General features: G+C 30.0%; 1 protein-coding gene and 1 pseudogene across 1 annotated transcript; both read left to right on the top strand.

The window, feature by feature from the left end:
* Positions 1 to 750, top strand: LOC110654715 (histone H3.2). Its single transcript, XM_021810801.2, has one exon. It carries the CDS (start codon positions 115 to 117, stop codon positions 523 to 525), a length of 411 nt encoding a protein of 136 aa, XP_021666493.1. The 5' UTR covers positions 1 to 114; the 3' UTR covers positions 526 to 750.
* A 1,334-nt stretch (positions 751 to 2,084) lies between these two features.
* Positions 2,085 to 3,052, top strand: LOC110654704 (protein MIZU-KUSSEI 1-like; annotated as a pseudogene).
* Positions 3,053 to 16,573: the final 13,521 nt, after the last annotated feature.

Raw genomic sequence — 16,573 nt, 5'->3', positions numbered from 1 at the left:
TCTCTCCGCTCCCCTCTATAAAACAATCCCCACACAACATCCTCAATCACCAAGTTTTTCCTTCTATTATTTCTTTCATTTTCTAGCCAAACAAACAATCACTTTTTCGTTCCAATGGCTCGCACAAAGCAAACCGCCCGAAAATCTACAGGAGGCAAGGCCCCAAGGAAGCAGTTGGCCACCAAGGCAGCGAGGAAATCAGCTCCGGCAACCGGTGGTGTGAAGAAGCCGCACAGGTTCAGGCCTGGAACTGTTGCCCTGAGAGAAATCAGGAAGTATCAAAAGAGCACAGAGCTCTTGATCAGGAAGCTTCCATTCCAGAGATTGGTGAGGGAAATCGCTCAAGATTTCAAGACTGATCTGAGATTCCAAAGCAGTGCTGTTGCAGCCTTACAGGAAGCAGCTGAAGCATATTTGGTTGGGTTGTTTGAGGATACTAATCTGTGTGCTATTCATGCTAAGAGGGTTACTATTATGCCCAAGGATATTCAGTTGGCAAGAAGGATTAGGGGTGAGAGGGCATAGATTGGGGTTGTTGTGTTCTATTATGTCTTTATTTTTAGTTTTTTTTTTTAAATTAGAGATCTAGATTTTAACTGATTAGGGTTTGACTTATGAGTGTTAGAGGTGAAAATCCAGTGGAAAGTCTCGTCTTTTTGTTAAATCAGGTATTGTAGTAAACCTGTTTGTGAAAAGTTCTGTTTGGGTTTGATTCTTACTAGCATTAATCATTTCTTCTAATTAATCCAATCATGGGATGCTTCCTATAGCTTGAATAGGAAATGGAAATCTTAGTTTCAAAACTCTCCAATGGGCCTAAAGATCACTACTTTATGAATCCCATCTCTTTATTTTATTGCTTAAATTTTGGCTTTTGCAGCTTTCTTAACTGTATTTTTATGCTTTCGTAGTTTCAACTCCCCCAATTCATCATAGTCCGTATTACTATATGTGTTCTCTTGAAGGCTTTTGCTTTTGTGGTTCTGGAAATTATAACATGTTTTCTCCTGATTAAACAATAAAAAGTGTCAAGGCATTGGCAGTGATGGTACAGACAAGGAAGATGGCACAATTTGTTATGTCTCAGACTCTCTCCTTGTCTGCGTTTTCTAATTTTTCAATTATAGATGTTTGTAGTGCCCAGGGGAAATAGAAAAAAGTGCTTATATATTATAGTGTGTTCCAAGCAAAAGTGGGCTACTGTCTGAAATTTCAGTTCCTTGCTAATAAATTTATTAAAATTGACCCAAAATTTGAATTTGCAGTCTTGTTTATATAGCAAGAACAGTAGATTTCAATCATTGCAATGCAATTTATGGGATTAAAATCTAAAATTTTTAACAATTTGATATATGAATCAATTCTCATTTAAATTTCATTGAAGGATGAATTAGTGTAAAAGAAAAAATGATGGGTTGAGATACAAAAGACTGAAGCGATAGGTTAGCAATACCAAAAAGTAGATGATTCTCTTGCCTAAAGAAATGGAGAAACTGAAACCAGACTTCCCCTCTTGTCATTTTCTGTTTACAAACACATGGAAAGGATAAGGCAAAGACATGAGTGGAGAAACCAGGCTAGAAAGCAGAAACCAACCCCATTTATTTGTTCACATTGTGTACCCTTTTGCCCCCAATCCAACTTAAAATAGGGGGAAATAAATACCTTATCAATCTCTCTCTTTCTATGCTATATGCAAAACAAGACAATGAAATGAAATATTTGTGGTGTTGAGAAGACCCACATTAATAATAAGAGAAGTTGGGTCTCAAAAGTGGGGAATTCTTGCATAAAAATTAGAAGATAAGCAAATTGTGTGGTTGGTGTTACATTTGCACAATACCCTCCAAGAGTCTAGTGAATGATTAATGATTAGAAGATGAGAGTATTTCTGGTTCATGACTGGTTCAGAATTGTCTTTCGTTACTAGTTTATATCTCATCATTTGCCCTTTTTAAAGCAGAAAGCAAAGTTGATTAGCCTGTCCAGGAAGTGGAAAAAGTTGATCCCATATAATATGATAATTATATATATCCATTACAATAAGTTTGTTCTCTCTTTTATTAACTATTTCAACCAAATTTTCCTGTCTTCTTGCACTGAAAGTGTAAGTTTCTTCTTTGGCCACCCAACATTTGTTGAAAAAATGGCCGTCCCACAAAAAAAAAAAAAAAAAAAGACTACTCTATTTAAACACTAAACGCCCTCCACAGCCCCAAGAGCCTCCATTCCCTGCCAAAGGGGTGCCATGTCTTATCAAAGTATTGGTGCCACCAACCGTAGACTGCCATAAACATGTCCGCTCCTGGAGGCTTACTCGCTCCCTCATAGAGCTCCTTATTCCAACCTGCAACTGCATCTTCGTAGAAGAACAAGAAACCAGCAGCAAGGCAGAGAAACCCATTCAAAATTACAATTATCATCCAAAACCCAACTTATTCACTTCTTCTACAATCACAGGCACTATTTGGCTTTCGCCGTGGCAAAGTTAGCTTCTGTATCCAAACAAACACCAAATCTACCAAGCCAATTCTCCTCCTGGATTTTGCAGTGCCCACAAGTATCCTAGCCAGAGAAATGCAAGGTGGTATACTGCGTATAGCTTTAGAGTGCGGCAGTTATGGATATAATTCAAATTCTGGTTATAATTCTCTCTTGTCCATGCCATTATGGACTATGTATTGCAATGGAAGGAAAGCTGGGTATGCAGTTAAGCGAAAACCATCAAAAGTTTATATGGAAGCTCTGAGGCTAATGGGTTCAGTTGTTGTAGGAGCTGGAATTATTAGCGGAAAGGAGCTCGAGAGGAACGATGACGAACTCATGTATCTTAGGGCAAATTTTGCTAGAGGGATCATCTGAAGCTAAATCTTTCCATTTGATAGATCCTGATGGAAGCATAGGTCAGGAGCTTAGTATCTTCTTTTTTCGCTCAAGAGACACTATTCACTCGGACCTTTCATGGATTAGTTGGTGATATCAAGCCTAAACCTTGGGTGTTGAAGAGCCTCTTTTTTGAGCTGTGTTTTGTAACATGGCTATTATTGGCTTGTACACCAATCCCTGTGTGTGTGTGTGTGTCTGTTTTTTGCATGAACCTAATTAGCCATTGTCTCCTCTTTATCTGTAATTTTTGGGTGTCTAGTTCCCCATATTGGTGGCATGTATGGAACTCTTTCTTCTGATACATACCAGAAATTTTTAATGAGGGGAAATTTTCATATTTGTATGCTTAATCTTGCTATTAATATTTGACGTATTTGGAAATTAAAATGTACGGAAGTAATTTGCTTGAATTCGACAAATGAGATGTATGAAAGCGCTTTGGAATATTATTGATGTTAATGGAAGATTGATGTCTCCCATCCATCAGAGCATCACAACCTTTGGTCCAGACATACGTGCGGTATGAATATTAAAGTTAATAATTGAGAGAGATTATTCACTGTATTCGATATATATACACTATTTCCTTAAATAAACGAGGTCCACCTATCTAAAATCAAGAGAAAATTAATTTTTTATTTCCTTTTAATATTTTCTCGTATATATAAATATAAGCTTAGCTCTTCTATTGTAATACGCAAATTCTAATTAATACAAATTGCTTTATTTTTTTTTTTTTGTCATATTTACTGGATGGTATTAGAGTCTTCCTCTCAGAGTTGGTTCTCTCTTTCTAAGTACTGTTTTATTTTTTTTTAATTTTTTCTAATGATCAGAAAATTTTTTTATATATGCACTATATTTTGTTCAGGGGTGGAACTAGAATTTTAATTTTGGAGAGGTTAAAAATAAATATTAAAAAGAAATTACATGAAATCTTAATAAAAATATAGGGTTTAAAATAAAAATATAAAATATTAAGAGATCAAAATTATATAATATAAAAAATATGAATGAAATTTATACAAATATAAAAATATTGAAGGGATAAACCATAATTTTTATAAAAAAATAGACTAAAATTTATATGTAAAATTTTAATTATTTTAAAAATTTTTGGGAGGCAAATAATATTTTTTTTTTTGAAAAAAATAGATATAAAATCTTTAATTTTGAAAAGGGAAAAATTACTATTTAGTTCATATATTTTAACAAAATTAACTATTTGATCCATGTATTTTAAAAAATACACTATTTAGCATTATATTTTGCTTCTGTTAAATTATTTAGTCCTATCGTTAAATTTTTTATTAGTCAATTTTAATCAAACTATTATTTACTCTTTATATTTTTGAAAATAATTAATTAACTGATCTCTATATTTTTAAAAAACACAACTATTTAGTTTATATATTTTAGTAAAACTAATTGGTTAGTCTCTATATTTTAAAAAATCATATTCCTATATGAAAAATAGAAATTTATTGTGTGAAAAATAAATTTGAATTTACATTTTTTTTTAAAATTATTCAAGTATAATTTCATTTACTTCCCTAGGTGTTATTTTTGTGTTTTCTTTATTGAGAATCAATTTTCTTGGATTATCACCTTGATTACTTACTTGAAGATGTAGATCAAGTATAGTTTCCTAATGGAGAAAATACAAAAATGATGCATAGGGAGCTAATGAAAATACTTGAATAATTTAAAAAATATATACAAATTCAGATTCAGTTTGCACACAATAAAATTATATTTTTTATCTAGAAATATATATTTCAAAATATAGGAATTAATTAATTAGTTTCGTTAAAATAAAAGTACTAAATAATAGTATTTTTTAAAATATAAAGACTAATTAATTAATTTATCTAAAATAGAGAGATTAAATAGTAATTTGATGGGCTAATATTTATTGACTAATGGACAAATTGATGGAGAACTAAATAATTTAACAGACTAAAAGTAGAAGGGTTACCCTCAACAAAGATGGAGCATTATAAATATTTTAATTTTTTGCCATTTGTGGTAGATATTTGTATGAAATATTTGAGAAACATATTGAGATTAAGATTTGAAAATTCTGAGTAATTATATATTATCTTTTTACCATTATAACAAATCTTTTTTTTTTCTCATATTGTCCATGGACATAGAATTTATGAACGAACTACGTAAATTTTGTTACTCTTCTTCTTCTTCTTTTTTTTTATTATATTTTATTATATTGTGATTGTATATGCGCATTAAATTTTAGTGACTATTATAACATAAGTAGATAATTCACAAACGGGATTTCCTTTCCCTAAAAAGCCCTTTTCTTGCGGTGAATGTAAAATTTGATAATAATTCAATTTAATTGATTTTTTTTTTGTTAATTCTCATGTTTGTAATGAAAAAGTTTATTTTTTTTTAACTTAATTGTTTTTATTTTTAACTTAAAAGATAAAAATTAAACACCATCTTGTGATAATTCAGTTGAATTATTTTTTTGTAAATACATCCCTATCTTGTTTCAATAGTTTTTTAAGGTTTCCGCACAAAAATTAAAAAAATAATTAGGTAGTATTATTTTTATAAAAAAATTAATAATTAACTAAAGTATCCTTATAATATCATTGAAATATAAAAAAAATGTTAAAAAGAGATATATACATTAAAAATAATAATAACAATAATAAAATTAAAAAAAATAATTAGTATTTTTTATTTTTTAAAATAATAAATAAAGTAAAATTTTATTTTAATTATTTATATTACTGTGCCATAAAAAAAGTAATTTATTTCAAAGGAAGTCGAAAGATTATTTCCATTCTCCAACGTAGATTCAACAGGCCATTTAATGGAAGAAAAAGGAAATTAAAACAAGTTGAATTCATATTGCAGAATCGACAGAAAGCGACACAACATCTTCGTGATTATGTATAAATTGCTATGATAATATTGTGAAAGTGCAGAACAAGTTCCAGGATAAGTGATGATTTATCTGTAGTTGGTTGCATGAGCTGTGATAGATTCCATACGTCCTTCCATTTACAAATGGACAAAATAGGTGTGTGCCATCTCCTAGAGTGTTTTTGTATAATAGACGTGTACAGTGGTTAACACACGTTTTCTTTTGCCAATCATCATCGATCTATGATAGCTACTGTCTTTGGACCTGCTCATACTCACTGCAGTAGACCTGCCAATGTCTATCATCTAGGGCTGGACACCAATGACTTTGGATTTGGTTTGAGCAGATATCTGTTCTGATTCTGGTTTCAGTTATTTTTGACTTTTTTTAAAAGATATGGTATTTAAGCTTTTGTTTAATTGCGTGCTTACAATTTTTTAATATTATTAGAATAAAAAATTCATAAATTTTTTTTTAAAAAATAAAAGAAAAAAAAAATATAAACCACTCAGCAACAGTCAAATGCCATTGCTAGGCAATGGCTATAAAGGGGAGGGAGGTACACTGTAATCGCGTTGCGTGGCGTACTCATATTGTGCTACATATTTTTTAATCTTTTTTAAAAAATCAGGGGGAGCCTTCTCCCCAAGTATAAAATTAGGTAGTGCTAATCATTGATTTCATGCATGGGGCTGCGTTTTTTTTTTTTTTAATTAGAAGTTATTTATCTTACTTTATAAGTTCTAATTCAACTAGATATTTTATAATGTTATTTTTATTTTATTTTTAAAATTTTATTATATATTTTGTTTAATATTCTTTTTAATATATAACTTAAACAATAAATATATTTATAAGTTATATTTTACTAAATAATTTAATTAAATACATAATTACTTAAAATTTTAAATATTTATAAATTTATATTAACTTATAAATTACTTATAAACTAATTTTTGTAAACACTAGCACTATTTTTAAGTTGAATTATTTGTTTCAGTTAGTTTTGAGGTTTATAAGTATAATTTATAAGAAAAAAAAATGAGAGAAGAGCTTTTTATTCTAATGCTTATAAGTTGAATGTGTATAAATTAATTTGATAAAGTATTTCATTATATTATCCTTATTTAACTTAAAAATTCCTCAATATACCCTCTTTGTAATTTAATTTATAAGATGGGTCCATTTTGATGAATAAATATAATTCTATACATAAATAAAATTGATCATTTTCTTGTTATATATTTTTTCCCTTGATTAATTTGCTTTCCAGATTAATTTGAATAGATTATTTACATTAATTTTAATGATTTAAAAATTATTTATTAATTTTAAATAAAATAAATAATTAGTTAATTAATTTAAATTTAATTATATTATAATACAATTAAAATATATTGAATAATATTATAGTAAAATATTGAATTTATAATTTATTAGTTAAAAAAATAATTTAGTACCTTTTTAATCAGCTTTTCACTAAAAATGTTAACTACTTATCAGCTACTTATAAGCATTCTAACTAAACAGTAACTATTTAAAATTTATTATACTTATAATCTCAAATTAGCTTATAAGCTCTTAATACTTATAAGTTAATTTTTATAATTTAGGCTAAACACCCTTTAGATCAAACACTTTCTTAGCTTCATTGAGTTTCCAATACAATATTTTAATTTTAATATTATTAAATTAAAGTTTATTAATTTATTTAACTAAGTGGTAGCATGCATTAACGGTTGGAGGTTAATTATAATATTTTTAAGATTAATTTTATTTAATTTGGTTAATAATAGAATTTCAACTGGCTTCTTTCTTCAGTTCCATCTCTTTCAGTAGGTTAATGCATGTTCTGGACTCTCCTCCTGCGAGTGTTATCCTTTGTTTCCATGATTCTGCGGGCGTCTCTTATCTCCGTTAGCTTTATCTTGTTCTGAGCTTTGCTCCTCCATTTAAAAAAAAAAATAAAAAATTCAACATATTCAATTATTAAAATGTAGTCGGATGGAATTGAATTAGGCAAATGCATACTCATAGTGGATGGCTGTTCGTATACGTTTCTGATAGAAATCGATATTTTTCGGTTGTGGAGATTGAAGCTTTGATAGTGATATATTATCCATTGTTAATTAAATAGCAACTAATGCATGTATCGACATGGGATTCATGCACCAATATGTTTTAATTTGATAATATTAAAATTATTTGTGCAATTAAATTTAAATTGTTATTAAAATTGAATGTATCAAAATGCATTTATAAACTTATTTGAGTTTGATAGGGATAACAACGTGAAAATTACCTTACCCGAATGTAACACCCCAATTTTTAAATAAATATTAAATATGATTATTATTTGAATGGAAATATAATTTATAAAGTTTTAGGAGGAAAAGTTTAATTTAATTTAAGACCTAAAAGTAAAGTTTTAAAAGTTTTGGGGTGTAATATATGATTTTTGGAGAATTCAAAGACCAAAATAAAATTTATTTATAAAGAGGAATAACTGGCAGCCCCTTCTTCAGATTTAAAAAAAAAAAAAGAAATGGAGAGCAGAAGAGTCGGGAAAGAGAAAAAGAAAGAAAAAAGAGAGGAAGAGAGAAGAAGAAGAAAAAGAAGAAGAAGAAGAAGAAGAAGGAGGAAAGGAGGGAAATGGTAGCTGGATTTTTGAGATTTATCCAGCAAAGATGGAAGCCGGTGAGAGGAAAAGAGGGAGAGTGGTCTAAAAACCAAGAAATTAGAGAGAGAAAGGGAGGAAGATGATGAATAGGAGCTGAAACAGGAGTTAAGCAGGGACAACAATTTTGTCTTTTGTCCAAGTGAGTTAGTGTATCTTTCACTATTGATTTTTGGATATGTTTGAGGCCTATATGTGTAAAAGTTATAATTAAAATTTGATAATTTTTCAACAGTTAGATTTGGAGAAACAAATTGTTGAACATAGACTGTCTGTATTTAGAATTCTAAATTTTGGCTACAGAAATTTGAGGAAAATAAATAGTTAGGATGCTTAGAAAATTATAAAATTTGATAGAGATGATCTTTAGGATGTTAGGACTGATGTGGTAAAATTTGGTCAATTTTGAACTTGTGATTTGTAAGATATAAATTATTTTGTATGAGTTATCTGAGAAAGAGTTATTTTGAAAAATTCAGAATTTGAAAGGTTTGATAAATATTTTGATATCTCATGATATAGAGATAATTTGATGCTAAATTTTTTACTGATATTGTATTTAGATGTCTTAAACATATGGTTAAAATTTAGAATTTATCTGACTATTAGAATATTTTATATAAATTTAAATGGACAAATTGCTAATTTTGGTATTAAGGATTGGGTTAATTTGAATATGTTATTTTCATGGAAGAAAAATTATTTTGAGATAACATATGGTGTTTAATGAATTTTTAAGCCATTGTAGAATATTTTTGGGGAATAAATATAAATGTTTATCTAGATTTTTGGTGATATGGATATATTGTGAAATATTTTAATTTAGATTTGAGTTTGAAGTGTTAGAATTAATAATCATATGAAAATATAAGTTGAGAATTTGTGTACGTTGATATAATTATTGAATGGTAGATTTGAGTTTTGTGACAGGGAATTTAGTTCAATTTTAAGAGAGAATGCTGTCAAATATTCATTAGAAATTTAATATGGAATTGAAGTTTTACTGATTAACTTGATTATAATTATATCATAATATTTTAGTAAGAGATTTTGGGATTGTGATTTTAATTGGATTATAGAGGAGTTTAGGAAATGAGTTGGAGATTAGTATTTTGGACATAGCTTAGGATGTTTATAGGTCTCAAATGGGCATTGTATTGTGTTGTGTTTTGTTGTGGGCCTTAGGCCTTTGGACTGTTGAGATATAAATGAGATTTGCTTTTTTTTGTAGGGAGGTTAGGTCCTAAGTATAGGAAAAATTCTGTCGAATTTTTGACACAAACGTAGGAAGCATTTTGTTTCTTTAATTAATTATTATTGGTTTATTATTAATAGTTATTTGGTATGTTTGCTTAGGTAATCCAAATCAATAATTTTCTTCTTCTTAGCAGAACCAATAAGCATTGGGTTGCACTATGAGTTTAATATTGATTTTATTTATAATTTCAATATTATTAATTTATATTTAAGGCATGCTCATGCATTCACTTATATATATATATATATATATATATATATATATATATATATATATATATATATATATATATATATATATATATATATATAATTAGTTAAATGCTAGGTATGCTCCTTTGCTGCATATGTTATTGAATTTGTTTGTAGATGTTGCCTTAAGATAACTTTGAGCTCTATGTGTGTGTATTGGCGTGAGTATGGTGTGAATATAGATATGGGTAGGACGGGTAGTCGCGGTTGAAGCTTGACTTGTTGAGACCCAATCCTTATATATAGATAAGTCGGAGTGAGCACAGCTTTGAGTTGATTTCGTTGGCCCTCGCACTTGAATTAATAAGCGAAAGTTCGGCTTGAGTTGACCTTGCTAGTAGGTATTGGATTAAAAAAACTGTATAAGGGATTAGCTCTCATATATGTATTAATGTGATACATGGGTACATGTGTGCTCCAAGTTATCTTTTATGCGAATATTGGTTAAATTGTTTAAATTATGTGAATGCGTTGCATTTCATACATAGGAGTGCATTAGATTTAGATAGTTATAGAAATTATATTTAAAATCAATGTGTTACTCTCTGAGTTGAACGTTTACCCATGTTCAATTATTTTTCCTCAAGTGACAAGTGGCTTTATTTGTGATTAACTTGCTTTCTTTCCTTGCAGATTTAAACAGAAAATATTTTGATTTGCTTTTATTATCTTTTATTTAAATCTAGCATTCTGCATGTGATTTGAGGATTGTAAGGGTGAGCTGAGCTCTCTATATTATTGATATTATTTGTTTACAGGCTGGGTGAGTTAATGCTCTCCGTTGGATAGTTCAATTTATAAATGGATTCTTTTTGTTTGTTTTCTTAAAATTGGGCTATCTTAATGGGTTTTATGAATGGATTAGAAATAGTTAGACTTGTTACGGATTTCGGGGGTCTTATACTAACCCAAGTCTTAGTGCCGGTCTGCCTCAGAAATCAGGTCGTGACACCGAATCCAAATTCAATTAATATTCTCAAAATTTGAATCCATTTCAAACTCAATTAAAATTTATTTTCTACAACCTGAGCCTGTCCCAAACTCTATTATTATTATCCAAAAAAATCCGAACTCGATTAATTTTATATATTTTAATTAATAATCTACAATAGCATTCGGTTAAAATTTATAATTCGGTTTTCATAATTTAATTAATAATCTATAATAGCATTCGGTTCAAACCGAACAGAACCGAATTAAATCATGAAAACCGAATTATAAATTTTAGAAATTGAATCGAACCGAAATGGAAGAAAAAATTGAATCGAACTGAATGACTCTATTTCGATTCGATTCGATTCAAATAGATAGGTTTTGATTTTTGATTAATTTTTAATTTAGACTTGATTTTCAAGTTATTTGGTCTGATTTTGACCTTGATTTGAACCTAATAACTATTAATCAATGAAATTAAACAATTTATATATATATATATATATATATATATATAATTACATATAATTCATAAATTTCTCATAAAAATAAATTAAATAAAAAATCAATAAAATTATTTGGTTCGGTTCTATTTAACCGATTTTTTTCTCTTCAAAACCGAACAAAACCAAAATAACTAAAATTTTTATAATACAAAATCGACCCGAACCGAATTATTTTAAAAACTGAATTGAATTACCGAATTAAGGCGATTCATTTTGGTTTATTCGGTTTGAACCGAATAATGCTCACTCCTAATCTACATAAAAAATTATTTTAATTAATACTTTAAATTTTAAAAATTTAATAATTTTATAAAATATTTAAATTTCATTTTATATAAAATAAAATATATAAAAATTTATAAATATTATTATAAAAAATATATCTTTTATATTTAATTAAGTATTTATATAAACGGGTTTGGTAATGAATATCCAACATGTGAAATCCAAACCATTGTGGGTATTACTCTTCAAACTTGAATTTGTCCCGAAACTCAATTATATATTATTCAAACTCGTCCTATTAGGATCCAATCAGATCGAGTACCTGTAAAAATCCAATCTGTTGCCATCCTTAAATTTGAGAACACATTAAAATTATTATTATTATTATTATTATTATTATTATTATTATTATTATTATTATTTTATTGATTTTTGATAAACTCACCATTGTATTTAACATTAACATTATATTCATATCAACAAAAAAACATTACATTCATATAGTGTGTGTTAATTTGTGACCACAAGATATTGCCCGAATACTAACATAAATTAGAAAAAGATTGTATTAGTTTCTAATTTGCAATGAATTTACAACGAAATAAAAACTAAATTTAGTTATTAAATGTCACAACAGATTAGAAATGAAATTTGAAAATGGAAAAGAATCCATTGCTATTTTTAATATTATATTTAGAAAAGGATAAAAAATAGAAAACTTCCATTTCTAATTTTAGAATTAAAAAATTTGTGTAACACTCTGAATTTTTATATAATTATTTTATGTGTAGTTATATGATTTTGACTAGTTTGGCAGGCCTAGGAGAGACAGTATGATGTTATCATGATGTGGGCCTGAGGCCATTAGATTTAGAAGTGTGATTTGAGCCACTTTATAGGTTGGGTAGGTCCCAGTATAGGAAAAATTCTATTTGATTTTTGGCATAAATTAGAGTGTCTTTTGACTCTCTAATTTCTTATTTTGTATTAGAGTTGATAAAATTATTAATATAACTGTTTAAGTGAGCAGTGATAGCCATCTTCCTCCACTCAGCCGCTCTAGTAGTCTCCGATGTACTTATTGATTTTATTTGTAATTTCAATATTATTATATTCAAAGCATGTTCATGCATCACTTATACATATATGTATGTAGTAAACATTATGCATGCTTTATATTGATTTTGTTCTTAATGATATTGCTGAGATTGTTATTTTATAGTGATCTGGAGCTGTGTGCGTGAGTGGGTGTGTATGTGGTTTGTATATGGATATGGATAGGACGGGTAGACGCGGCTGGAGCTGGACTCGCTGGGACCCAATCCTTATTATGGATAAGTCGTGGTAGGCACAGCTTTGAGTTGATCTCGCTGGCTCCCGCCTTTGGATATTAAGAGAAAGTTGGGCTTTGAGTTGATCTCGCTGACAGAGGTTGGTACTAAGAGAGCTGTATAGGGGATTAGCTCCCAATATATATGTGTGAGTATGGATGTGACACACAGGTGTGTGAGTGCTCCAGATTGCTTTTGATGTGATTATGACTTGTCTTGTTTGAACTGTGTGAAGGTGTTGCATTCATTCTTAGGGATGCACTAGACTTAGGTAATTATAGAAATTGTATGTAAAATCAATATCTTACTCTATGAGTAGAATGCTCACTCCTGTTCACCCACTTTTTTTAGGTTACAGGAGAGCTTATTTCTTGTGTCTAACCTGCTTCCTACCTCGCAGGTCTATTAGCTGTTATTTTTGTATTTTGTATTGTTAAATTTGAATTCTAGAACTTCGCATGTGTAAAATCATTTTACTTAGTTTGGGATTGTAAGATTAATTATTTTGGAATTGTAAACTTATTAATATATGTATGTAGAATGAGTGGATGGATGATCATATTGGATGAGAGAGTTGGACTCTCATTTGATCTTATATTGAGTTGTTGATGATTGTGAGGGAGAGCTGAGCTCTCTCTCTCTCTCTCTCTCTCTCTCTCTCTCTCTCTCTCTCTCTCTCTCTCTCTCTCTATATATATATATATATATATATATATATATATATATATATTGTGATCACAGGTCGGGTAAGCTAAAAACTCCTCGCTGGAAGGTTTAGTTTATGGTCGGAATCTGTCCAATTGATTTCTTGAAAATGGGCTTCAAGGTTAGGTTAATGAATAGTTAGGCTTACTAGGGGCTTTGGGGGCCTTATGCTGACCCAAGTCCTAGTGCTAGTCCGGCTCATAATTTGGGTCATGACAATATTAGTATCAGAGCTTAGGCTCCAGATTCATGGGAAGTGCATGTCTAGGGATTTAAAAAAGGGGTCTTGTTAAGAGGTCACATGCAGAGTATAGATTTCTGTTTTGTCTTCTTCTGTAATTCCTTATTTCTAGATTCTACGTTATTCCTTGAATAGTGTAAGAGTACTTCAGTTTGGTGTCTCAAATTTTGTGGAGTACATAGTGATGTGAACTAGAGCTGGTAGGCAAGTTGAGGTCTTCCATGAGGATACGTATCCCAAGAAATGCTATGTTTTTGTCAGTGTGGGTTTAAGTGGCATGCCTATCTAGTGTAAGGCATGAGGACATAAAGGTAATTTTTAGTACTATAATTGCTTTAGATGGGAGTGAGAGTACCACTGTTGGCAATCATCAGTAGATAGCCCAGTCAGAATACGTTTATGGTATTATTGGGTTCAAGAGGGATAAGAGATTAGGAAACCTAGTCTGTTTGGATGTATCGTAGTAACTATGCAATGTTCTTGATATTTGTACTGTAAGCTGCAGATTACAGTACCAATATGGGATTATTATGTGGAGCAACGTGCTTCCTTGTCGTGTTCCATGATGAGGGTGTTTGCAGACAGTCTATATTTTGGTACAATCATGCCAAAACAGAGTTCTATTTCTGCAGAAGGGATTAGAAATCCTAATTAGAGATTTAAGACCCTTGAGATAGAATATCAAAAGTTACAGTTGTGTGATAACTAGAGTCAATGACTCAATTATCGTAACTTGAGCACAGAGTTATAACATAAGTGGCACGAGACTAGAGGTTTTTAGTATGGTTGCAGTGTAATGATGATACCTACTTAGTGGAATCAGCCAGTCTCCAGTATGAGATCGTTGGCAATATTGGTATTACGGTGGACGTATTGCCTAAAGTTTAATGAAGATAACACTTCCTTTGTGTGACAGTGGAGCATAAGTACAGCTCTACTCCCTAAAGGAGACTGGAGCTTATGGATAATATTATAGCCTGCGAAGTGGCATTCAAGGAAAGTTTACAATATAAAAAGAGAGCAGATAGCTTTGCATAGTTATGGTAATGTGGTAGAGGTAGTTTGTAGCTAAGCAAAGGAAAGGACAATGACTGCAAGTCAATGAGAATAACTAGGGATGGCAACGGGTCAGGTTTTTGTGGGTACCCGATCCGACCGAACCCTAATAGGATGGGTTTGAGTAGTATATAATCGGGTTTGGGACGGGTTCGAATTTAAAATTTAATACCCATGACGGGTACGGGTCGGGTTCAGATTTTATATGTTGGGTATCCATTACCCGAATCCGTTTATATAAATATTTAATTAAATATAATATATATATATTTTTAATAATATTTATAAATTTTTATATATTTTATTTTATATAAAATAAAATTGAAATATTTTTTGAAATTATTAACTTTTTAAAATATAAATTATTAATAAAAATAATTTTTATATAGATTATTAATTAAATATATAAAATTAAACGAGTTCGAGTATTTTTCGGGTAATAACAATCGAGTTTGGGACGAGTTCGGGTAGTTGAGAATAAATTTTAATCGGGTTTAGAACGGGTTCGGGTTTTGAGAATATTAATTGGGTTCGGGTTCGGGTAGGGTGATTTTTGTGGGTACTCTACTCGTTGCCATCCCTAAGAATAACTAATAGAATGTCAGTAGATAAAAGGAATTATAGAAATAAAAATTTGGATAGTTGGTTTCAGATGTAACAGGAGAGAAATTCGAATGACAGTGAAAGTGCTAATCAAAGTGGTCGAAAGACCAATTCTGAGTAGTACAAAGGTGAAGATGACCTAGCAGAGACACTGAAAAATACAGTTATCTAGCCTACCTACCAGTTCAAGAAGAAGAATGGAGCTAAGGAATAAAGTAATTAAGGTTCTATTTTGGATAAGATAAAAGAGATGAATTAAAGTGCAAACCGAAGAGCCAAGAATAGGACAAGATTAGGAAGATTAAAGTGAGATATAAAGTACATAAAGTGCCATCCTAAGCAAGGTAAATAGGATGAACCAAAAGGTAATATTAGAAAGTCAGAATGAGATTACATGAGTGAAGATAGCTATCAAAATATAGAATCCAGAAGTGTAAAACTTAGAGCAGGTCATTGTTCGGGCAATGTCAGGAGCCAAAACATGGAGTTCAGAGTTGTAGGATGTGAATCAAACTCTGTCTATTCTTGTTTCCCAAGATGGAGTAGGTAGCAATGGGATAAGATCCATTTAAACTTCTAACAGTATAAGAAAAGTTAGTTAAGGAATACAACCAGAGTAAGCAAAAGTTATAGGATGTACAATAGTGCCTTGAACTATCCTATCAAGCAAAGGAGTGGATTAATAAGTAGTAAGTTAAATAAAAGTATACCTAATGGTTCAAATAGGCATGACAAACAAAAAGGATCATGGAAAATGGCACATAAACTTAGGACTTGAGTAGAGATGGTGAGATAGCAGTTATGAGGTCTACAATCAAGGGTTAGGTAAACATTTTTAGTATAACCAATAGGGTCACTTTATAAGAAAACATGAATAATAGTATGACAATATGTAGCAAAACGCTAGTAAAGGTCAGGATAGGACAAGATAGGTATAGATGTAATTATGAGTTATTAAGAAATACATAGATTAGAGGAGTGATTATTGGTAAGATTGGAGTAGAT

The sequence above is a fragment of the Hevea brasiliensis genome, chromosome 10 (genome assembly GCF_030052815.1).
Source record: "Hevea brasiliensis isolate MT/VB/25A 57/8 chromosome 10, ASM3005281v1, whole genome shotgun sequence".
In the NCBI taxonomy this organism is placed as follows: Eukaryota; Viridiplantae; Streptophyta; class Magnoliopsida; order Malpighiales; family Euphorbiaceae; genus Hevea; species Hevea brasiliensis.
This window is presented reverse-complemented; position numbering and strand designations above follow the sequence as displayed.

Bases quoted from the DNA above. Each gene is read 5' to 3' on its own strand.
- LOC110654715 (XM_021810801.2), top strand. From the start codon at position 115: ATGGCTCGCACAAAGCAAACCGCCCGAAAATCTACAGGAGGCAAGGCC.